This window comes from Nannobrachium achirus (assembly GCF_963921795.1).
Source record: "Nannobrachium achirus genome assembly, chromosome: 12".
In the NCBI taxonomy this organism is placed as follows: Eukaryota; Metazoa; Chordata; class Actinopteri; order Myctophiformes; family Myctophidae; genus Nannobrachium; species Nannobrachium achirus.
Window position 1 is genome coordinate 30,186,007 of NC_137832.1, and position 25,750 is coordinate 30,211,756.

Consider the following 25,750-nt stretch of genomic DNA (forward strand, 5'->3'; position numbering starts at 1 on the left):
TCTACTGTTGGAGATTATAAGCACCAAGTGAACCTGCATACTGTTCTAGTGGGTGCATTATAAGACCTTTTTCCTGTTATTGCACCAAAAAGATTATTTTTTATTTTTTTATTAAGTAGTGTACAATGAGCATTTTTGATAAAATGGAGCCTTTAAGGTCATTATGTGAAGAATTAAGAATAGGCCTTTGCTACATATTTAAAATTGTATTCTGGATTTAAGAGCCAGTGCAGAGAAGCTAATATGGGAAAAATATTATCTCTTTCCCTAGTAGTTGTCAGTACACATGCAACAGCATTCTAGATCAGCTAAAGAGTCTTTATTGAGTTGTTGCGGTGGCCTGATTATAAGGAATGAAATCCAGCCTGGAGATAACAAAAGCGTGGATGTTTTTCTGGATCTTTTGATGTCCCCTGATTCTTTAGTAATTCTATTATTATTTATTTATTTTTCCAGGCATGGAGGAAATGGGGAGAGAAATGGGGAGTGAAAGTGACACGCAAGGTTGTTGGGAACGGGATTCATATCCCAGACGTGCTGTCAGGCTGGCATTGCAGCCTAGGGTGCCCGGACCAGTGACCACCACGCCAGTGCCCGGGCCATGGAGGATTCATTGGTGGAAGTATGAACTGTACTGTCCTGTACCTTTTCCTATGCAAACTTCTATTAGGACTTGAACTGCCTTGGAAAAGACAGTTCACCTCTCTAATGGCCTAATGCGATGTGTTGGTCAATGCTATCAAATCCAAGACCAAGACTAATCGTATTAGTCAGGGGATATTAATAAAATCTGTCCTCACCAATGTGTGTGTAAAGTTTGAAATTCAAAATCCCTAGGAGAATTCTTTACAGTTGCCTTGGGCTCAAAACGGCCCCACAAAACGATGACTTAGTGATGAGTCATCACTTTTCACAGTTTCGTTTGGGCCATTTTTAGGCCTAGGAATATTTTTTGTGCAATGGATACAGAATAATGACAAACCCCTAGTTAGACCCCTCACATGCTACTTAAACAGATTTTCTTTTCTGGGTATTTTCTTCCTAGTATAGTGTACTAGGCCTATTAGACAGGGATAACGGTGTAAAAACCTGATTAAAGGGTGTACCAAACTTTTCTCAATTGATTCTTATGTATTTTTTCCTGTAGAATCCATTTCTGCAATATACATTTTTATATCGCGCATAATTAATGAGATAATTAGCATTTTTGACTGATTATGCTAATTATCTCATTAATTATGCACAATACAACAATATACTTTGCAGAAATGGATTCTACGGGAAGAATTACATAAAGGTCAGCTGAGAAAAGTGTGGTAAACCCTTTTATCAATTTTTGATGAATTCTTTCCCGTTCTTTCTGCCCATGTGTCAAATTATTTGTAACATGGGTGGAAATGACAGGACAAACCCTATTTAAAAAATGATAAAAGGGTTTACCAAACTTTTCTCTGTTGATTCTTATGTATTTTTTCCTGTAGAATCCATTTCTGCAATATACATTTTTGTATTGTGCATCATTAATGAGTTAATTAGCATATTTGAAGCATATTTGACATATGAGGGGACATAACAGGAAAAACCTATAACAATTTGATAAAAGGGTTTAACAAACTTTTCTCAGTTGATTCTTATGTATTTTTTCCTGTAGAATCCATTTCTGCAATATACATTTTTGTATTGTGCATCATTAATGAGATAATTAACATATTTGACACATGGGCGGAAATAACAGGGCAAACCCTACAACAATTCTTTCAATGGACTACAGTACTGTAACAGGTACAGTAGAGTACAGTAAGTTACAGTACAGTAAGGTACGGTACAGTACAGTACAGTAAGGTACAGTACTGTAAGGTACAGTGGAGTATAGTACAGTAAGATACAGTACAGCAAAGTACAGTAGAGTACAGTACAGTAAGATACAGTACAGCAAGGTACAGTAGAGTACAGTACGGTACAGTAGAGTACAGTACAGTAAGGTACAGTAGAGTACAGTAAAGTACAGTAAGGTAAAGTAGAGTACAGTAAGGTATAGTAAGGTACAGTAGAGTACATTAAAGTACCGTACAGTATGGTACAGTACGGTACAGTAAAGTACAATACAGTACGGTACGGTACAGTAGAGTACAGTAAATTACAGCAGAGTACAGTAAAGTACAGTACAGTAAAGTACAGTAGAGTACAGTTGAGTACAGTACAGTAAGGTAAAGTACAGTAAGGTACAGTAGTGTACAGTCAAGTACAGTACATTAAGTTACAGTAAAGTACAGTAAGGTACAGTACAGTACAGTACACACAGGGTATAGCTGCTCAGATTCACCGCTCCACTGTACTGTACCCTACCTTACTGTACTTTACCTTATTGTACCTTACTGCGCTGTACTGTACTGTACCTTACTGTACTGTACTTCGCAGTACTCTACTGTACCTTACTGTACTGTACTTGACTGTACCTTACTGCACTTTACCTTACTGTACTGTACTCAACTGTACTCTACTGTACTTTACTGTACTTTACTGTACTCTGCTATACCTTACTGTACTGTACTCAACTGTACTCTACTGTACATTACTGTACTCTGCTGTACCTTACTGTACTGTATGTACTCTACTGTACCGTACCGTACCGTACTGTATTGTACTGTACTGTACCTTACTGTACTGTACTTTAATGTACTCTACTAAGAGTACTGTAGTCCATTGAAAGAATTGTTATAGGGTTTGCCCTGTTATTTCCACCGATGTGTCAAATATGCTAATTATCTCATTAAATATGCACAATACAAAAATGTACATGGCAGAAATGGATTCTAGAGGGAAAAATACATAAGGATCAACTGAGAAAGGTTTGTTAAACCCTTTTATCAAATTGTTATAGGGTTTGCCCTGTTATTTCCGCCCATGTGTCAAATATGCTAATTATCTCATTAATGATGCACAATACAAAAATGTATATTGCAGAAATGGATTCTACAGGAAAAAATACATAAGAATCAACTGAGAAAAGTTTGTTAAACCCTTTTATCAAATTGTTATAGGTTTTTCCTGTTATTTCCCCTCATATGTCAAATATGCTTCAAATATGCTAATTAACTCATTAATGATGCACAATACAAAAATGTATATTGCAGAAATGGATTCTACAGGAAAAAATACATAAGAATGAACTGAGAAAAGTTTGTTAAACCCTTTTATCAAATTGTTATAGGTTTTTCCTGTTATTTCCTCTCATATGTCAAATATGCTTCAAATATGCTAATTAACTCATTAATGATGCACAATACAAAAATGTATATTGCAGAAATGGATTCTACAGGAAAAAATACATAAGAATCAACAGAGAAAAGTTTGGTAAACCCTTTTATCATTTTTTAAATAGGGTTTGTCCTGTCATTTCCACCCATGTTACAAATAATTTGACACATGGGCAGAAAGAACGGGAAAGAATTCATCAAAAATTGATAAAAGGGTTTACCACACTTTTCTCAGCTGACCTTTATGTAATTCTTCCCGTAGACTCCATTTCTGCAAAGTATATTGTTGTATTGTGCATAATTAATGAGATAATTAGCATAATTAGTCAAAAATGCTAATTATCTCATTAATTATGCGCGATATAAAAATGTATATTGCAGAAATGGATTCTACAGGAAAAAATACATTAGAATCAATTGAGAAAAGTTTGGTACACCCTTTAATCAGATTTTTACACCGTTATCCCTGTCTATATGGGAGCCCAACTTTCAGCAGCTGTAAAAAATTCTCCCAGGAATTCTGAATTTCAAACTTTATTAGATGTGTTACTAGACACCTTTTTACACACAGATTGGTGAACAAATTCTTGGTAAGGAATGTATTCCCAGATTTGACATTATGCTGATAAAATTCTCTGATGGGCAACTGGTGGCCCGGGGGCCACATGCGGCCCCACCTTCTCTCTATCCGGCCCGCAGGTTGGAATTATATAGGCTATTATTGATTTCAGCTGTTCCAATTCCAAAATGCAAACATAACTCGCTTTAATTACTTCAGTAGTCTAATGACGATTAAAATTGTATTGTATTTTTTATGTCCGAAATATTTGTATTAAAGTTCATGAAGTAAATTAGCCAGTCTACAAGTGCTTTTTTTTTTGCTTGTAGTCCGGCTATTTATTGGGTTTTCTTTTTGCTAGACAGTAGAATGATGGATTGAGACATTCATTAACGAAATAACTTACTTTAAAGGAGTAGTTCACCCCCAAATTGACTTTTTTTCTATTGATTAGTCACTCCACTCCGTGAGTAGAGTTCAATAATATTTTTAGTTTTTTGTCGCATTCCTAAGACAAATATGTGATAACAATAAATTTACCCCCATTCGTTCCGGATGGGGACCGGAATCAATGGGGGTAAATTTACTCGAATCAAATTTTTGTCTTAGGAATGTGACAAAAACCAAAAAATATTATTGAACTCTACTCACCATGGCGCGACTAATCGTAATCAATAGAAAAAAAGTCAATTTGGGGGTGAACTACTCCTTTAAGATATTCTGTTGACAGCAACAATATGCAAAGTCAATGTGGCCCCCTGGAGTGAGTGGAAATACAGTGGTCCCTCTCCATCATTCAAGTTGCCCACTCCTGAAATAAAGAGTACAGTAACTCTCCCTCAAAAAACACGACTAGATTTCACACCCGGAACCTATGATAACAACGACTTGTTTCCCCCGGATACATATCTCAGCAGTACACGCTAGGTCCCACTTGCGGAAAAACAAACAGAAAGCTGTCAACATGGCAGAGGTGAGCTAACGACACTAACATTATGGGAACCAAAACCATTTAAAATACATAGTTGGACAGCCAACAACCTAATCTCTATACACTAGTGTTGAACCTTGTTTACAGCATGCATTTGCCACAGATAGATTCCAAAGATCGACCTGCAGGTCCAAACGAAAGATGACGAGCCTTAGCTCACCAGCTAAGTAACTTGGCCAACGTTAAAAGACAATTATACATTAAAAACATAATCAGTCTTACTTGTCATATTAGATCAGTTCTGCCGTTATTGTTGCATTAATCTGGAGATCAGATTTTCCATATTCTAAGCAAGAAGTTTAGATGTTGGGGGTGGTGGTAACGTTTAGTTCTTCTACTAGCTTGCCTTGCTAATTTACTTGAGTGCTAATATTTGCTCTAGTATTTCCCTCTAGTCACAGAACTACAAGGAAAACTCGTGTACACTAAATACATGAATATTATCCTATAACAACGTGAAAGAACATGCCATAACACCTTGAGAATACGTGTAATACCTTTAGTTTTACATTGGATCACCAGCAAGAAAATAAAATAAAGGAAAGAGAGAGAGAGAGAGAGAGGGGGGGGGGGGGGGTTTATTAGACAGAAGTTGCTTTGCATGTGCACTTCTGTGCTATTAACTTGACACTTGGGTATTTCATAACATTGTAGAGCCTGTCGTTATGTAGGCTAGTACATTGCAAAACACAATTTACCCTGGAGAACTTTGATTCCAATGTGGTTGCCAGCACAAAGCTACAATCAAACAATAGTGAAATGGGCTTTACTCTTAATAACTTTCAGCTCCAGCCAAAGACAATATCTTGAGGTTGCACTAATCGTTTAAAATGCAGCCTACAGGCTGTCACAGCGTAGTGATCATTGTGTCCTCATTATTTCAAAGGCTATGAGGTTTGTCTGTTTATTCTAACATCAGTGATTGTTGAATTTCTTTAACCCAAAACACTAACCCTGCTTTATGTTTAAAACAGTAACAGCTGTTGCTGATACTGTGTGACACATGCTGTGCTCTAGACCAGTGTCAAGTATTGAGGGAAACCTTAATAAAAGAAAGAAAGGATATTCTTTTCTTCCATGGTGGCTGATTGATGCCAGTGTACAAGAAAATAATGGTGAAATAACTAACCACCGCTGTTTTATAAATTATAAAGCATTTATAAATGCATCAACAAAGTTTTTTGCTATCTGATTGTATTAAACAACGTCAAACTCACCAATATTGGGGCTCTATGGAAAGCTTGAATTAAGTGTTTGTTTCATAAAAACCCACCGTAGACATGTTATGAGCTAATTTCTATCAAGAAATTCAGTTCAGATGATTATTTTTTCTAAGTGCTGGAGTTTGGAAGCACTCGTGGGAAATCACTCAACGGTCCTGTGTACCAGCTGTTTCTAAATGTCACATAATGCAGGAGGCAGCGGGACGTTGAAGTATAGACAAGCGATTCCAAAGTTCAACACTTAGGAAAAAAAAAATTCTGCTCTGATTTATTGACAGATAGTAACTCATAACATTTATACGCTGGGTTTTTATGAAACAAACACTTTGCAGATAGAAAGAGGATACTCCAAGCTTTCCATACAGCCCCAATATTGGTGAGTTTGACGTCGTTTAATACAATTTCGTCGTTTAATACACATTGGCTGCCTATGGGAGGTATTGCAACCCTAGATTCAACATATTAAAACAAATCTAGTGTAGCAATTTGCGTCTATGTTTTATATTGCGTGTCAATGTTTTCATCAGGAGATCTTCATCAGGAATTACTGATGGACGACATCTCCTGATCAAAATGTTGACAAGCAATAAAACGGTGAAGCTTATTTCACCAGCATGCTGCAAACCTTGTTTTCTTTTATGTGAAATGTGCTCCAGAGTTTTATTGCGTGTCAATGTTTTGATCAAGAGAAGAAGAAGATCGAAACTTTGACATGCAAGTGCAGCTCATTTCACCAGTGTGCAGAGTCCGGACCTTATTAAGCCGGCATCATAGTCGCCTCGGCGGTGGAAGGCTTTACACCGCGGTGTAGTCTTTTCGAGTCTTTTTGAGTCATGAAACTACAACGTTACATCATTCCTCGCGGTGGAGAGCTTTACACCGTGAGTCCCAACACATCTCTCTGTTTTTACTATCAGACAGACAGGCTCTTCACCCCGTTCACTGATTGGTCGACCTGAACCGGTCGGGGTAAAGGACTTCACCGTGGGCCCCGTGACTATGATGTCCTGCACTTATTTTCTGACTTGAGGTGGAAAGCTTTCCACCTCAAATTTGCGGTGGATAGGTCTCCACCGTACACTCTGATACGGGCTTTATATTTTATGTGAATGTTTGCTCGTCCTGCACCTGGGCAATTGGATGTGCGTGCGCAGTGTGTACTACCCTCTCATGATTTATGGCCGCCAGCCCCATTTTATTCCAGTACCTCTGAATGATAACTACCTAACTGCCAAAGTACAGCTCATGGCTGGTATTGATAAAGTTTCTTGAAATATTAATCTTCATTTTGCACGCCAAACATTGAAATAAAATAATCAGTGCACATTTGTAACTAGGGATGGGACGATATGAACATTTCATATCATGATTATTGTGACCAAAGAAATCACGATTTACGATATTATCGCGATAATCTAAATATCCCCAACATCCAATATCCTGGGGCGGAACATATGCCAAAAAATAGCAGATCTACAAGCTCACAACGCGTCGCTACGCATTGTGAGTTTGTAGATCTGCTATTTTTTGGCAAAGAGATTTGGTAGAGTGGAAAAAAAAAGACTGTATTAAGTTCGTATATTATAAGTATGTTTTACCAACAGAGGGTTTAAATGGTACCGGATATGCAGCTCGGCAAATTTAAGGTGAATTGATCCCGGAGGACGATTTCACGATAAATTAAATCTCCACGATACGATTATTGTGAGTGTTTTTATCACGATAAATGATATATCGCTTATCGTCCCATCCCTATTTGTAACTTCTGTTTATCGTTATAAAGGGACAATTTTAAACTCTTACCCTGTTAAATGGAGTCTTATTTGTTACAGACGCACAGCCTGCAGGACATGAGGCAGCAGGCAACTGTTGCTGCTAAAGTTTTCATCCAGAGAGACTACACCAATGGCACTGTCTGCCAGTTCCAGCTTAAGTTCCCCGCTGACCTGGAGACCAGAGTAAGATGTCTGTCTGTCTGTTTCTGTGTGTGTTTGTACCAACTGAATGATCATTAGATACAGACCAAGGGGCAAGTTCCGTTCGCTGGAACTTCAGGGTTCTGCTTGAAGCTGCTGTTCCCATTAATGGCCCAGCAGATGTCGTTGTTTCACCTTCTACCTGTCCTGTACCAAAAAAACCTTCAGCTTGGGAGTCTATGAGGATTTGGCGAACTTTACACTTAAATGTCTTTTCTTAATAAACCTTTTCTTTAGCACTTCATGTTTTCAGTCTCTAGTTTAAGGTATTTCTTAAATCATCATGATAGTGAATCATGGTCACGTTCATTTTAATTAAATTAATTAATTATAAAGTAGGGTTATAGAGGTTGATCAGGCTTTGGAGGTTTGGAGGAGGTGCCATACCTTTGGCTGCTTTGAAGGCCAGCATCAGTGTTTTGTATTCAGTGCGGCCGCAACTGGGAATCAGTGGAGGGAGAGGAGAAGGGGGGAGACATGTGAGAATTTTGGCTGGTTGAATGAATACCAGTCGAGCCGGATCAGTTGGAGAGGCTTAAGTGCACATGCCGGGAGGCCAGTGAGGAGAGAGTTATAATAGTCAAGTTTTAATATGACAGATGTCTGGATGAGGAGCTGGGCTGACTCCTGGGTGAGTAAGGGTCTTATTCTACAGATGTTATAGAGTGTGAACCTACAGGACCGGGTGACTTATGCAATGTGTGCCTTGAATGATAGCTGGCTGTCCAGGACCACACCAAGTTTTTTAGCAGTTGGAACCGAATTAACCAATGCATTATCTTGCATGGGGCAAGACTTGGCTGGGAAGTAGGGATGGGACGATACGCGATATTATCGTATATCGTGATAAAAAATCACTCACGATAATCGTATTGTGGAGATTTAATTTATTGTGATATCGTTCTCCGTCATGCACTGGGATCAATTCACCTTTTATTTGCCGAGATGCATATCTGGTACCACTTAAACCCTCTTATGATATACGTACTTGATACAGTCTCTCTATCAAATGTCTTTGCCAAAAAATAGCCGATCTACAAGTTCACAAGTTGTGAGCCTGTGTAACAGATACCACTCGGAAGGCAATGATGAGAGCAGGAAGCTCAGTTTTATTCTGTTAGGAACAGACAAATAAAACAATATTTGTCACTGATTGGCCACTGCACATCATCCACTCTCTTCAGCAGGCAGGAATCATTCTGCCTCTTCAACCTGACCAATAACAGAAAACATCTATCTTACACACTTTTTCTTCTTTTTTTTTTAACAATAAGTAATTAGAAGAACAATAATAATTGCAGCATTTGTTGGGCTCACTTGAGTTTAGAAACATCCAGACAGACATTGCTGGCACAGTATATAAACTCAACACAAAAAGAAAGGAAACATATTAATAATTAATTATATCTCCCCTTTAATAATACCAATTTGTATTGTGTTTTATATCATTTTTATCGTTGATTCGTCACCTTTACAACGAGGTACAGCTTGTAAGCATCTGGCATTCGAGGCATGAGCTACACAGCCAAACCTTTTCTATGCTGTGCTATAATCCTCTCAGAGTAGAGCTCTAGTTGCTCAGGAGCTTGTGGTCTCACAATCAACAATTCAACATGTCTATCGTGGATACCATTAACCGTAAACTGGTAGTTGACACATGTTCCTGATAAACTATTCGTCTAGTCGACTTCTCATGCCCGTCTAAAACTTTTGCCATGGCAGTATAAGCGGAAGTTTAAGTATGCTTGAAGTCGGCTTTGCTAAGCTTTTTTTTTTGGTAGGCTGTCCCAGTGAGTTTGTCATTCTTCCGTGCATCTAAACGTCCAGGTTCTGGTCCGGTTTGCAATGATCTCATGCAGCCGTTTATTGATTACAATAAAGTGTGCAAAGAAGAGTTTTGGTGCTACAATTAGTATCGAAAAGCATTGGCATAGATGTGGAAAGCGACTCTCACCACAGTTTCGAAAGATGTCAATTTGGGAGAGAAATAATTCTGGACTGTGTCCTCATATGACTGCGAGCAGACAGGGGCTCCGGTAATGATCACGGGGAAAAGAAGATCAGGTCGCTGAGACTGAACAGACTCGGTGCCACATGAAAGTGCATGGTGGGTGATCGGTTCAGAGTTCATTGAACAAAAAGCGGCAGCAGCTTTTGCAACCCATGTAGCCACATGAAATGATCAGTTTAGAAGCACTTAAGCCTAGCGGTTTAACAGCGCTTCCCTCTAGATTGGGTGGTCTTTGTCTGGTTTTTCTTGTAGGATGTACTTTGTGTAGACACACATTGCCAAATGGCTGGAGAAATGCAGTGGACTTCTCCTAAGGGAGGTAACTGCTTCAGCACCGTATAATAAAAAAATCACACCCGTGTGAAGTGGAGCTGTGTGTGTGTGTGTGTGTGTGTGTGTGTGTGTGTGTGTGTGTGTGTGTGTGTGTGTGTGTGTGTGTGTGTGTGTGTGTGTGTGTGTGTGTGTGTGTGTGTGTGTGTGTGTGTGTGTGTGTGTGTGTGTGTGTGTGTGTGTGTGTGTGTGTGTGTGTGTAGATCATGTGTACCGATTTTTGTGACATTTGAAGAAAATATGTAGGAAAAGGAGCAAAAAGTGTGTTTTGGAGAAAATTCAAGATGGCGGAAAATCTATCCTGGCGCAAATGGGCGTGGCCTATATGGGGAGATGCGTCTTGACCCAAGGAATCCAGGGAAAAAAGAATTTTAATTTTCCGATCCACGGTTCAAGAGTTACGGGGCAAAACGTAAAGTGGGCCGTTATAGCCCCACCATGAGGCCGAGTGATGTAATTATTTTTCGATTCATTCTTAAAATCATTATGAATCTCCTCTCCGAGGTTTGAAACTGTAGCTCCTATGGTTTACGAGAGAAAAATACTTGAAAGTGATTTCTTGCATTGTCCCATTATAAGTCAATGGGGACAATTAAGCGTCGTTTTTTGCCGATTACGTCGGCATGGTAAGGCGGATCGGAACGAAAGGTAATAGAACACCATTCCCGGCCGAGCCGCACATTTTGATGTATATATTGCGCGAGTGGCGTAAATGGTGCGGCACTAGTTACGCGCCGAAGTCAGGCTACATACAGACACACAGACAGACACACACACACACAGACCCACAGACCCACACAGCCACGTTTAGGGAGCCTGTGTTTCACACAGCTCCAAAAAGTGTTTCCAACATATCTTTTTATTATTTGCTGCAAACTATCAGATATGCAGAGCCAGCGCATTGCCAAGCTGTTAAGTGGGCTTTTTTTTTTACTGACCTGTTATTTATGTCACCTCCTCTGGACTCTTGCTAATCTTTAATGGCGATAAAACATATCTTTATTTCAAATCTGTTTCTACTTATGTAATTTCTGCAGTTTGGCTTATCTTTCCCTGCAGTAGTCTTCACGTTGAAACGGCACATTCTTGCATATCGTTATTTGGGTCTGTTGATATATTATTGTTGGTAGTGCTTTTCTGTTTTAATACTTTGGAGAATAATAGCAAATAACTGGGAAAGCACTCTGTATCTTAAAATGCTTTTGGCAGCTTCTTTGCCAGAGACAGACAAGCTAAGATATCTGAGACAGAATTTTGTTTCTAGACTGACAGTAATTTGTCTCAATGACGTTGGTGTGCGGAACAATATTAGTTGTGTAACATACTGGACCCCACATTCAGTGCAAGGGCACTGTCCTGGTCAGTTCAACAGAGGTAGTGTACTGTACATATCTTTATGTGTTTATATTATACATTGAGAATTGGGAAGGTTTTTCAGCTGCAGGGGAGTGTCAAACTGTTTGTCTTATTTACAACGGAACAACAAAGGCCATATCCCAAGGTTAGGAAAGTCTCGGGTGAGATTCGACCATCCATCCTACTGCTTGTTCCCAAGGCTAATCTCCCACAGATGACAGTGGTACTAGTGTCAGTGACGGTATCACTCTTATGTTTACTGTCATTGTCTTAGGCCGGGGGTCGGCAACCCAAAATGTTGAAAGAGCCATATTGGACCAAAGAAACTAAAAACAAATCTGTCTGGAGCCGCAAAAAAATTATAAAAGCCTTATATATCGTCGTCGTTGGGTGGAAACCTTGTATGTCCAAAACTTCGTTTTGTATTTATCATTTACAAAATGAACTAAACTAGTGAAAACAGCCGATCTACAGTACAAGCACACAACGCCTCGCACCGCGAGGCGTTGTGTGCTTGTAGATCTGCTGTTTTCACTACTTTTGTGCGTCAGTCTTGTACTTTGCGGGGAAAAAAACATACAAATTTGGCTAAAGAGCCGCATGCGGCTCTAGAGCCGCGGGTTGCTGACCCCCGTCTTAGGCCTACTATGTGCCTAATGTGTTTTGTTTTTGTAGGTATAGTCCTCCTCAGAATGGGGTCATTACAGTAGCAGTGACCCCCCCACCCCCATTATTTTGAAGATCATTCAGATAATTAGCGTAGTATAAAAGTGCGAAATATTCACATGTTTATTTTAATACGTTAAGCCAAATCCAGTATGCTTTGGCCAATTTCCCCTCAGGGATTAATAATGTCTATTTTACAGTATTTTATGCTCTGACTAACACAGAAATACAAGTAAATAAAAGAAAGAAAGCCCAAATCCACACACTCACTGTCAGTATACAAAGGAGCATAATTCCAATTGAGTGCATCTGCCAGTTCTACGTAGTGTGTACAGATAGACGTCATATTTCTTATTTATGTCTTTCTATGAGGAGTTTGTGAATATAAGGCTGTTTATTGTAATGTATTGTTTGGTTTCTGAAGAGTTCAGAGGTACTTTACCTCTCCAGGAATAATGCTCAAATCCAGAGGCAGCCTAGTTTACCCTTTTGCACTGCCATCTCTCACTCCTCATTGCCGCAGCATCTTTTGGAATGTTCAAATGTTGTGCATGCTTTGGACATAATTGAACAACAGAATAGATGCTCACAGCAGAGAAAACGTGCTTTGAATCGTAGCCCCTTTTCACAACATGGGAAATAAGCTCCTAGTGTACACTGTGCAAACTCCTGAGTGTTCATTGAACTCTGAGAGTGTAGTCCAGCACTTGGGGGGTCTAGGCGTTAGAGGGCTTTCAGAGATAGATCCAGGAGTCCAGAGACCCAGCTGTGCTGCTGGTGAGTTCTACAGCAGGGGTCTTCAACGTTTTCAGGCCAAGGACCCCTTAACTGAGAGAGGGATGAAGCAGGGACCCCCTCTACATATTGTATAAATGCGTCAAGCAGATTTTCATCGACTTGTTTGACAGCACTGTCATCAGTCTATGTTGGATTCGTGTTAGTATTTTTCAGACATTTTGCCACTTCAGTCGTCGATACGTAGTAAATCTGACCTTTCACTCTGTACTTGGTCCACTCTTTTTTTACCTCTATACGAAACTGTTTTGCCGAAAATAGCCGATCTTCAAGCTCACAACGCCTCGCAGTGCAAGGCGTTGAGAGCTTGTAGATCTGCTATTTTTGGCTAAAGTTCTCCTCAAAATAGGGATGCGAGGCGAGGGTTCAAAGTTTTAATTGAAAATAATTATCCTATCACACAAGGAGGTCCCCCTGTACTGTAGTAACTCTGAGGACCCCCTAGAGGTCCTGGACCTCCTGTTGAAGACCCCTGCTCTACAAGCTTCTGTACTCCATAATACTCCTGTTCTCTGTCTCTGTGTGTGTGTCTCTCTCACTCTTTCACACACACACACACACACACACACACACACACACACACACACACACACACACACACACACACACACACACACACACACTCACCATAAGGTAGACGATGTGCCCGTGTGTTCCTACAACATCTAGTCTGAATAAACAGCAACTCTTGCATTCTTTATTAACGGGCTACTGCAGCAAAGCCCAACACACTTTAGAGTTCTCTTTATCTGTGCTTCTGGCTCCAGCCAAAGGCTTACCTCCCCTCCTCTGCTCTTATCTCTTATGGTCTGAGTGGGTCTCAGTGAGTGCACCGTGGAGAGTCAAAACAAAAACAACGGCAGAGTCCAGCAGCAGTCCCTAGGCCCTATAGCGCACCCATGGAGCCTGCCTCCACGGGAGGAATGCTTGAGAAAGGCTGCTCTTATTGTTACCCAGACCATTTTCATAACCGTTCTTGATGCTATCAGAAGTCTTGAAACCCCACATATAGGGTTGAGTTAATACAAGGTTGATTCCACGTTAGGAGATAAGGTCACGGTGAATTTTCACGGTGAATCGCTCAGTATATAGGATAGGGGTGTGTGTGTGTGTGTGTGTGTGTGTGTGTGTGTGTGTGTGTGTGTGTGTGTGTGTGTGTGTGTGTGTGTGTGTGTGTGTGTGTGTGTGTGTGTGTGTGTGTGTGTGTGTGTGTGTGTGTGTGTGTGTGTGTGTGTGTGTGTGTGTGTGTGTGTGTGTGTGTGTGTGTGTCCAACTAAGTATTAAGTGAAAGCACACAGAGATCATACAGCTGAGGCTTGTTTTGCCATTTCTGGAAGGAGGTGCAGAGCTCTGCCTTGATGAATTACGTGTCTGGGAAAATTCACCCACTCGTTGTTGGTCCAGAGACTGGAGCAGAGGAAAAGTGATCTGGGCTTTGTTAGGACTTTCCATTGTTAGAGCATTTTTCCATTTGATCTTCAGAATAATTTTTCCATTTGATCTTCAGAATAAAATCAGACTGCGCTGCTTCATTTACTGATTGGTCCAAAAGACTCGGAACAGTGAAGATTTAAGATTCAGAACATTGCCTTCTTATGGCACTGGCCATCAAACAAAGCACCAACATAAAAATGTATTGCTGATACTGAAAGCTTATAATCAGAATGGTGTGTGTGTCTGTGTGTGGCCATTTCATACCCACATGTGGACTGGAGACTGGAGATGATTGATGTTATAGACTTGCCTCTCCAAGTACTGTATACTCTGATAATGGTCAGCCACTGCACTACTGTACCAATTTAAACAAATATGCCCAATATATATATAGAAATATGTGCAACCTTATTTTAAAATGGTATTCTTCTATAGAATATTCTAAGTAATATTGTTTCCCTCCATTTCCGACAATTACTGTACTACACGTATATCCGCAAAGCAGTGATTTGGGGGTGTAAAGTTCAAACCTGCATGGACTGTTGACAGCTGTGTGAGGTCCAATACCTCCACGTATCCAACACCTGTATTCTCTGGTGAACCAAGAAAAAATGTCTAGACCATTTTCTAATGAGAGCAAGAAAAATGGAAAAGTATGATTTCTGTCTTTTCAGAATTTCACCCTGAATCTCAGAGAAGAGCTGTGAACAGTTCATGAAACTGCCTAGTGACATCGTTGTTAGGCAGGTTTGGTCATTTCAAATAATTATTTTGGACAAAGGTTTGTGGGGTGCCAGTTGAAGCTGTTGTCAAAATGAATACAATCACTATATGTTTTTATTTATTTATTCTTTGTTATGCACATTCATGTACATTTATAGCTTGTGACAAAAAACCTAAAGTCAACAAGGGTGTAATCGATGTTGGAACGAAAAGTCACTTTTTAATGGTTCACCTTGTTATGGCCTATAATGAATAAAATAAAAGTTGAAGGTGTGCCGTGTGTGGGTGGGTGGATCTATTTGTGTGCCTGTCTTTTATGCACGCTCAGTAGGGCTGTCACGATTATGTCATTTTACATGACGATTAATTGTCAATCAAATATTTGCGATTAACGATTTAATTTTGTTTTTGTCGTTGACAATTACATTTCTGTTTGGCTTTTAGGCGTTGAAGTTGCACATGGCACATATGACACATAACTAGGGATGGGATGATACGCGATATTATCGTTTATCGTGATAAAATAAATACACTCACGATAATCGTATCGTGGAGATTTAATTTATCGTGATATCGTCCTCCGTCATGCACTGGGATCAATTCACTTTTTATTTGCAGAGCTGCATATCAGGTACCACTTAAACCCTCTATAATTGCTAAAAGGTACTTATAATGTATGTACTTGATACAGTCTTTTTTTTACAGGCTATTTTTTGGCAAATGTTCCATCCCAGGATAATGGGTGTTGATTATCACGATGATATCGTAAATCACGATTTATTTTATCACAATAATCGTGATATGAAATTTTCATATCGTCCCATCCCTACACATAACCAAAATATACAAAGAAATGAAGGACATATTTGATAACTTTACACTTTAAAAAGAACATTGATAGTAGAAATAGCCAATCTACAAGCTTTTGTGAGCTTGCAGACGTATTTCCACTACTTTTTGAAATTGTTTGAAAATATATTAACATTTCTCAACATGGAAATGATTATGACGATTATGCAAAAACGCACGTTCTAGGACACGGTTTCTCAACATTGGGTCCAAATGGACCCTTACTCTTTGGGACCCCAGGGAATGTTTCAGGTTCTTTAGACATGGCCAGTCTTGTGATGGGTTGTTGGCTTTGGTCTATGTATGAGCTGAGCCAGGCCATTTTGAAGTTCATTGGAGATGAATGAGATATCAACCAGCTGTCCTTGTCAGTTTTGATAAGCTTGGTCCAATATTGATACACAGAAGGTTTTCTTGTAATCGGTCAAAATCAGTTTTTCAAAAGAATTCAAAATAGAGGAAAATATAGCCAGACAGACATTTGCAGTTCTTGGGGCAAATTTGTAGGGTGAGGATGGAGGGATGTCTGTAGCAGGATTTGTGTAAATCAAGGTGTAGAGGAGTTATGATGTTTTCGAATAAAACATTTATTATAGGGCCGGGCTCATATTTGTTGTGCAAGTCATGCACAGAACATCCAACCTTGGTGAAGATTTCATGTCGATACCAGTTAGCATCTCTCAGGAATTAGCAAATCCATGACAGAAGGAGGAGAAAAATGAATACAAAAACAATAACATTTCACTCAGCCCTTTGGGGATGAACCTCTAATAAGTAGCAGATAACGTAAAATCAATACCACTTGGGTGTGTGTGCGCGCTGAGCAGAGTGCTTTCACAGCCACCAATGGATATAAATGTGTAACCTTTTAGTTGCACCATTCTGACCCAGATATCGGGAAGCTATACCTGCCTTCTAACCTCGCGTCACCAGGCTTTCTCGGGGGAAAGCCTGGTATTCGTTTACAACAGGCCGTCTTTGATCCGGTTTAGGCCGGATGGCATCCTAGACCGGATGGCAGAAGAAGTGGGATCGCTTTGTTTCGGTTCCCTGTTTGTTTCCCTTATCCCGATTTAAATCCTAGAGGAGTGTAGTCTTGCCAGTCGCTGCAAGTTGGACTAAAAGATGGATATACCAAACAAACTTCTCAAAAAATAAGCAAAACTACGCCGTATCAAGGGTTTTATTGGGTAGGTACTAAAAGTATGTCATTGAGCGCAGGGAATTGTTTTGGGTTAAAACTGATTCCGGTTTGGTAGTTCCGGCCAAAGTGTAGTCCGTTTTGACAACAAAATGACGTAAGACGCCATCCGCTCCCGACCGGATCAGAAGCCCAAAATTGGAAGCAATCCCAGGCTACCTGCCTTCTGCTCTGTGGGTGTGGGGAACGGGGTATTACCTTGTTAATGGATGATCTGGGTTGCCTTATATTCAGATTGCATTTCTTGTGCATGTTTTCAGATTGACAAGCAGCAGTTTGAAGAGACGGTGAGGACACTGAATAACCTGTATGCTGAAGCTGAAAAGCTTGCCTGTCAGTCATACTTGGAGGGCTGCCTGGCCTGCCTCACTGCCTACACCATCTTCCTCTGCATGGAGACGCATTATGAGAAGGTGGGAGACTGCATGTCTCAATCAGATGTTCGCTTGTATTCTTTATAAGTTCTGCTTTTAATACGTGGCTGCATTTCTTTGAATAATTCCACCATGTCCATTTCATCCTCTAACATTTTCTTTCTCTCGGTCTCTATTCAGCCATTCTTATCTTCCTGTTATGTCTTTCACTGACCTTTTCGCACATAGTCATTCTCTCACCCCAGTGTCCTAAACACAGACATACAGAAGGGGAAAAAAAGGCTATTGTGGATTGACTACATTTATACATAGACCCATCAACAAATGTGTCTACAAGCCACATTGGAGATTATTGAAGTGGCTTCAAACCCTAAGAAGCCATGTTGTTGCTGAGTGGATCCATGCAGCTTGGCCATAAATCAACAGCTTTATGATCCTCTGTAAAAGCTTGCAAAATGTGTATGATTTATATACCTCCTCAACCTCTGGCAAAACCCCTCTTTAAGCCCAACCCACACGGAATGTAAATGAATCAGTATGTCAGTAGGCTTCTCCTATCCAGGGGATTTGTATTGGAGTGGACAGGAGTAATCGAGGATGAAAAACAGTTTGGCTTGGTTCGCGGTTTTACAAGACCCTTATAAAGTCTGGTGATTTGAATTAGCTGGTCTTTGCCAAGCCAAAGATTCGCTGGAGTCGACTATTCAGCTCCTGGCAAAAAGGGAAAAAATATAAAGAATGCAGCAGTCTGGCTGGTTGTTTTATGGAAGCGGCCTTTTAGCCAATGGTATGCAAGTTTGATCCCAGGTATGAAGAGTTCCGAGAACGTCCCACTGCTGCTAGATATTGAAGACTAGCTAACGTGCAATGTATTATAGTGTAATTGTGTTTGTCTGTCTATGTAAAATCATGTCAAACGCGTATCCTGCACAGAGCCAGACCAGGATCAAAAAGCATTTGTAAATAATTCTTAGTATTTCTATTGTATTATGCAAGATTGCAAAGACAAGAAAACACTGCACTTGCCTTGAGTCTATCTTCACGCATTGCAAAAAGATGGAGAATAAAGGTTATCTCATCCTGCAAATGAGAGAAGTAGACGACATAGTGAATGTTGAAATTGTAATGTTTTAAAGATTTGTTGAAAGCCGGGACATGCTTTACAGATATTTGGTGTTACCCGCGTAGCCATGCTGACTCACTAGCGAGTTTAAGCTAGATGGTTTTCAATACGGCAACGCCAGGCGGACTACGGCTGCTATGACGTAATCGCCGTAGCGATCAAAATGGTTAAGCAAAGCCTCGGCGGCGACGGGTTCCCACCCCTTTCACTGAACGCTTTGGTTCCCATGGCGACGCGTACACGCAGCAGGCGGAGTAGGCGCTATGTGGGAAGGGACCTTCTGCCGTAGTAGAGACGGCTGCGGCGACGGCAGGTTGATCTATCGAGCACGGATCATTTCCGATTACCGTTGTCATCTGCCGTTGCCGTAGCGAGCTTAAACTCGCTAATGTGGGAAGCAGGTACTACTACTCCGCTTCAGTATCCAGCTGAGATGTTAGAGCTTTCTGATAGTATTTGGAATTTACATTATACTACAGTATTTGCAACTGTTATTCCTGTGTGCTTTCAGGTTTTGAAGAAGATTGCAAAGTACATTCAGGAGCAGAACGACAAGATCTACGCCCCACGAGGTCTCCTGCTCACTGATCCCATTGAAAGAGGACTCCGAGTTGTATCCTTACCTTATGTGCTTTGTAGTCAGGAAGCTGATTTGTTTTAGTCGAGGACCCACATGGCCAAAAGCTCAAAGAAAAGAGGGGTACCTGTGATTTTCTGCCGTACTTTTTATTTCAGTTTTATCTATTAGGTTGGTCATTAAGGTCCACAGAATGAGAGGCCTGCTCTGCCGGAAACATCGCGAAAAAAAGTTATGGCCATTTGTATATTCACTGTCCCATTGACTCCACTAGAAATATTAAAAAAAGAAAAAAGGTCTGCTTTAATTAGCATGTGAGGGGTCAAATTAGGGATTCTTCCTGATTCTGAATCCATTGCAAGCATTTGTTTTGCATGAAAAACATTCCTTGGGCAAGATATCAACCCCCCAAAACAGTCAAAAGTGATGAGTCATCACTTTTTTTCCACTTTTCACAGTTTTGGGCTGCCGAAAAGTAACCCTAGCAATGTTTTTTATGCAAAACAAATGCTTGCAATGGATTCAGAATCATGAAGAACCCCTAATTTGACCCCTCACATGCTAATTAAAGCAGATCATCAGCAGTATCATCCGTTGACTTTTGTCAACCTTAGGATAAGCTTCAAATCATAAACACTCAACATTTCAAGGAGCCAAGAATGAAGCGTGAGGGTCTGACCACAATGATAGTCATATTGAATTGAATGTTAGGCACGAGACAGAAGAACTGAGGGAGAAAGGCATATGAAGTATTGCTCAAGTAATGTCCTACTACACCAAATAATGTATCTATCTAGCTGATGGATGGATTTTGCACATTAATCTCAATTTGTTGTTGATTTGTTGGACATAACGATGAGTTAGAAGAAGACGTTATATTGACTGTGAGTTTGTAGGCATTTTATAAAACAACAAAGAGAGAGGTAAGAAAAGTGGTTTAACAGTTAATGTTAAAAAGGAGGAATTTGGGGAACGGGCCATGGGATCTTATCTAACCAATATTCACATGGTCCCTCTGACAGCCGGAATTATTTTGCAACAGGATATGCTATTGATGCCAGTAATAGAAAATATTTTGAGAAATATCTACAAATCTAGCCCAGAGTTGCACTATAGCAGAGTGTGCGTGTTTCAGTGGCCCTAACAAATCAAATGGGCCATGGAGCTTATTTCAACTATCCACATACCGTCTCTATATTGCCTTCTTTCTGTACCTCCTGGCAGTAAATGGGAAGCAGCATTGTTGGTAAACTTACAGGAAATGTAGGGATACACTCACTGTAATAACCACCAGATAAAGGTTGTGTATGTAATCCATAGCATCTGTGTAAAATCAGCGTGTGTGTGCGTTGTGTGGGGGAGGGTCATGGGTGACTGAACATTCTAATTAATTGTAACTGGTGGATTAGAAATGGTAAAAAAAAAAATCTAGTTAAATATGATTAAAATCGTTTGCAGCTGAAGGCCATTCTCTCTTCTCTCTATTGGAGTATGATGGTTTTCATTTGCACAACCGACCTGGATTATGTCTTTGACACCGCCAAGCTGTTGCTCTGCTGACTTTGGCATGAGAGCAAGTTGGGGGGTTTCAGAGATTGACAAGAATGTCACACTTTGCCGTTGTTTAGCCCCAACCACAACACACACACCTCCCCTGTCGATTCAATAGAGAACTCTGACCGATGACTGTATTTCTACATGTCTGATTATATTATGATGATGTGATCTCTTAACCACCACCATCTGAATGTCTGTCATGGAAATGGAGACGAGACAAAGAGACTAGAATTCATTTTCTGTTTACAATTTACATTTGAAGCTGTTTATTTTGTGTAAAAAAAAACCTCATGAATTGATTGAATTAAGAGCAAGGTCCCAATCGTGTTTGAGATATTGTTCCTTAACTAGTTTTTATTGAAGATTGAGATCACCGTCTTTGAAGACAGGAGCTTGGGAAGATAAAAGAAAAGCCACAGTGGTGAGTTAAATCACGTATGGAAGTCATTTTAATCATCAGACATTTAAAAAGATATATATATATATAATTGTCTTCGCCAGGCCGGATTGCCGAATAGGTCGGAGACAATGTTTTTGCCACTGCCTGTCCGTCAGTGTGTCTGACAACTAATCTTCAGTTTTGCACAAAATGTCTCAAATCATGAACGCAGAGTCCGATTGCCATGAAACTTTGCACACACTCTTCCAGTAGGCCATGGAAGAACCTCCACCATTGGTCCAAATAGTGCCACCATAACAGCCCACTTCACCTTTTGGCCTCTGAACTGTTGAAGCGTAGGTCGCACAATCAAAATATATTACTCGTGGATTCCTTGGCTCATTACGCCACTCCCCATATAGGCCCTGGCCATCTGTGCCCGGCCAGAATTTTGTAAATTTCACGTTTTCAAAATCTCACACAAATTGCCACACATTATCTCTGTAGTCTTGTGATCAGTCAGATCTTTCACATTCCATTCCAATTGGCTATGACTGCCTTTCAAATTTTGTAAGCCCTGGGTAGGCCTGGTGTAGACCTACACTTTTCTAGTTGTTGTTATATTTGAGATCATATTTTAGTATTTGATTCATAAGTATTGTAATGTGAACTGCTTTTATCATCCAGCACCATTAGAGATGACCTGTCGTTTTCAGTTGTTTACTGGTCGCCACCATAACACTTCATGTGTGAACTGCTGTATCAAAATCAATTGAATGTCGTTGACAGTCATGGAAAAAGCAATGTTTTATGTATGTAGATTTTTCTCAGTTTTGGGTTTGAGTCAATTGGTGACGGGCCATGCATAAACTTGACATTAATATTTGCAATATGTGCAGCTCTGCTCCACAGCTATTTCAGAAAGGGAGTGAATGATGTGCCATAATGCAATGATGGAGAAAACAAGACAAAAAATGGGGTTCCACTGATTTTTAAGAGAGATTGTTTTTTGGTCAGCTCAGTCCAAGAACTCTTCCTTGCTGTATTAAACCATTCTATTGGTATGAGAACACATCACATTCTTCTCCAGCTTTTATATACATTTTCCTGCTGTATTCCTTTCATTAGCTCATTAATAGCATTTGATTCTGCCCAGTGCAGCAACTCGACCATGGCTGAATTTCATACATTGAAGATTCCCTTAAAAATAAATTCCATGGCAGACAGATTATGTTTTTAGCCTCTGGAGCACCACATATCCTTCCATAAATCCTTTCACTGCTGTTGAATCTCATCTTTTCCACCAGTATACGGTAACTCATTTCATCTGACAAAGAACATAATTTTCCCATTAAGACCTCCGGATACAGTATGTCCTCCTGCTTGTGTATGTATTACACTGTGCAGGTGCTGAATACATAAATAAATAACGTTAATTAAAAAATAAATCTGACACATGATGAGCTCTGCAACATTATAGCACAGTCACTACAGACAACGCCAGAGTAAAGCCCTTTGCACACAGGACAGTTGCGTTTTTTCCGTTTGCTGCATGAATAAAACGCATTGGATTTGGTGTGCAATGCTGTGCGGAATCGGCGCTGCGGATCCCAAAAGGAGTCATAAAAGGAGTGATGAGTTTTTTACCGCATGCGACAAGACGCACGAATCGAACTGGGTTCGATCGAGAAAAAAACGCACGGCCGCAGCCACTCGTCGCACGGCTAATTCGGATCCGGTGTGCATGAGGTCGTAGAGAATCATTTTTCATCGTTTTCTTTTAAAAAAATGAAATTGTCCATTTTATCCGTGCGGATAAACGCGCCTGTGTGCAAAGGGCTTAGGTCTTTTATCCCTAAATATTTTACCTATGGGGAATGTTATGTTTGGCCAACATTTTTTAGGACCATATAGACCCCTGCAGATGGATAAGACACGGGGGCCGTCTATCGAACAAGCACATTTCCTCATTTGAAATTCCTGCCCAGTGCCTCTCTATACATATACATTTCTCAGTGAGGAATGTAAACCGTCTCTTTTTATAAGTAGCTGTTGAGAGACTGGTGCTTTGGAACGTGGCCACGGTCAGAAGAACCGCAGTGGACAGGCAGTGTATGAGCATTCATACAGTTAATCAGTATACTATAGTATTATTAAGGGCTGAAGCTACTTCGTCCCCCGTTAGCTCAGCTCCTTTGTTCAGGTAACTTTCCCCTTCCCTCACCTCTGTGCCATGAGCCCCCCCATCTTGGCTGAAGGCCCTTTTGGCTCGGAGGACTGTTCTGTTTGTCTAGAAGTCTCCCATGTCCCAGGGCTACAGAGTGTGATGGATCAACCGCCAGACAGACAGTTCTGTAGGGGCGAAAACAGACCCGTTTTGTTTATTTGAGGCCGGTGGCAGGCAGTGTATCTAAGTGGTTGGAGAGAGACATTGTCCCGTTATGGAAAGGGTCACAGGGCTGAATATTAACAGCACAGAGCCAGGGCTTCAAGGTCACAAGGAACACTGATGTGTAACTTGCGCACAGCAAGTTTTTCCAAAGCACAGAAATCATCCGATTTCCTGAACAGGCAACGTGTGCACACGTGGACAGCCAACGTTTTATTTTTTTACCTGAAATGCAAGACTGTGAGCCCCTACCTGCTGCTAACTCATTTAAGATATTCATGATGAATCTAATATAGCCCAAAGGGAAATGGAAATTGGGCAAGATCATACAATGTCAATGCTTTGGCTTCCTCTGTACCAATCCACAACCACCTGCCTGTGTGGAAGTCAGCTTAAAAGGAACATAAAATAGACACTGGCGAATGTCCTGCCGTCAGTGGGGATTTGCAGAAAGTGTAGGCAGAATGTAATCAGCAGCTCATTTTCATATACGGTAGATCAAGTCTTTATGCCGGGTGGCAATTTGCTAGTATGCATGTGTGAGGTATCGGGAGCTAAGTTGTTCAGCTACTGTGCTATGTTATGGGTTCTGTGCCAACTTTTGTCTGCTCCAACTTTAAAGAGCAGCCAAGTCGAACTGTAAATTGAACTGCTTGTTTGACAACTTTCAATGTCAATAAAAACGTGCTTGCTCAAAGATGAAGAAAGCAGTACACGCCCGAGACACAGATGACGAGAGTAAAAATACGAGCAAAACGTACAAATCTGAAAACATTTTCAAAAATGGCACATTTACATTGGTAGTCTGCCGTAACTGAAATGTTATTTTAGTCTTGTTGCGACCATATACAGTAGGTCACAGTTTACTATCAGAACCGTCACAGCTTGTCCGTAGACGTCCGTCCGGACGGGTAACGCCTGACACTGTGGTTCCCCTGACACATCATTGTGACATCACAGGTGACATCACAGTGATGTCAAATACTTAGAGCAGGGGAAAAAAAATACTAGAGCAGGGATCTCCATATATGGGCTTAAACAGGTGACATCACAGTGATGTCAGATACTCAGAGCAGGGATCTTCCATATGGGCATAAAAGAGATTCTGTTAGGGATCTCCATGTATGGGCATAAAAGGGATTGTATCCAAGATGATGCCCTGTTTAGAGAACCACACTAACAGAATCCATATATGGCCAAGACAGATTTTTGTCCTTAGGCGTCTTACTGGTTGTAATATATGTTTGTATGTTGGTCAGTTGGTGATGGCTGTATTATAAAATGCTCACTCATATCTACATCATGTTTTGTCAGCAGGTGCCAGTCTTTAGCAGAGGGGCTTCAGGGGATCTACTACTACGTGGTCAGTGTGACACTCCTCCCCCGGAAGACACAGATCCAAAATCCTTACAACTGCGTCTCAAACAATCCTCCCCTCAAATATGCCCGCTCACCCCAGCTAACTCATGTATGTACAGTATACAGTATAATTGTTTCCTTTGTTGTGTATTAACTTGAATCTCTTTGTATTAACTTAAATATTTGTATTTTGCATGTTCTATCTATGATGCTCTTCAGATAAGTTTCGTTAGCTGTGCCATGCATAGTGTTTGGTGACTACTGGTCTTTGATTGAACCATTATGCTGAACCATTATATGCTGTTTTCTACACATACTGTATATATACCACTCATACTGTAGGATATTGACTGAAGAATTTAAAAAAAGTGCTCTTGTTAGTTGATTGTGCCTGTATTGGCTTTGAACGTTGCCTTTAAGTCTCCAAGTGGATTCATGTTATAATCTTCAGTTGCTCATAGGTTGAGTCAAATAACAAAATCTGAAAATATTGATTTTCTTGACCTCCCTCTCTGGAAGACACTTCCAGAGAGACCTTAAAGGGTAATACCACTCATTTTCGACATTGAACTACAGTATGTCATTAAGTTGGAGTTGATAGTGGTGTTTGGCTTGACACTT

At 40.4% G+C, this 25,750-nt stretch overlaps 1 protein-coding gene across 2 annotated transcripts; it reads left to right on the plus strand.

Annotated features, from left to right (window-relative positions):
• Positions 1-4,764: 4,764 nt before the first annotated feature.
• LOC308296075 (golgin subfamily A member 7-like) lies at positions 4,765-25,750 on the plus strand. Of its 2 annotated transcripts, none has more exons than XM_080739195.1 (6): positions 4,765-4,789; positions 7,863-7,988; positions 17,632-17,784; positions 19,380-19,481; positions 21,366-21,423; positions 25,085-25,750. In XM_080739195.1, exons 1-5 carry the CDS (start codon positions 4,781-4,783, stop codon positions 21,405-21,407), a joined length of 432 nt encoding a protein of 143 aa, XP_080595321.1. In that variant the 5' UTR covers positions 4,765-4,780; the 3' UTR covers positions 21,408-21,423; positions 25,085-25,750. The 2 variants fall into 2 exon arrangements, with proteins under 2 accessions (XP_080595321.1, XP_080595320.1); XM_080739194.1 differs by having other exon boundaries at positions 25,088-25,750.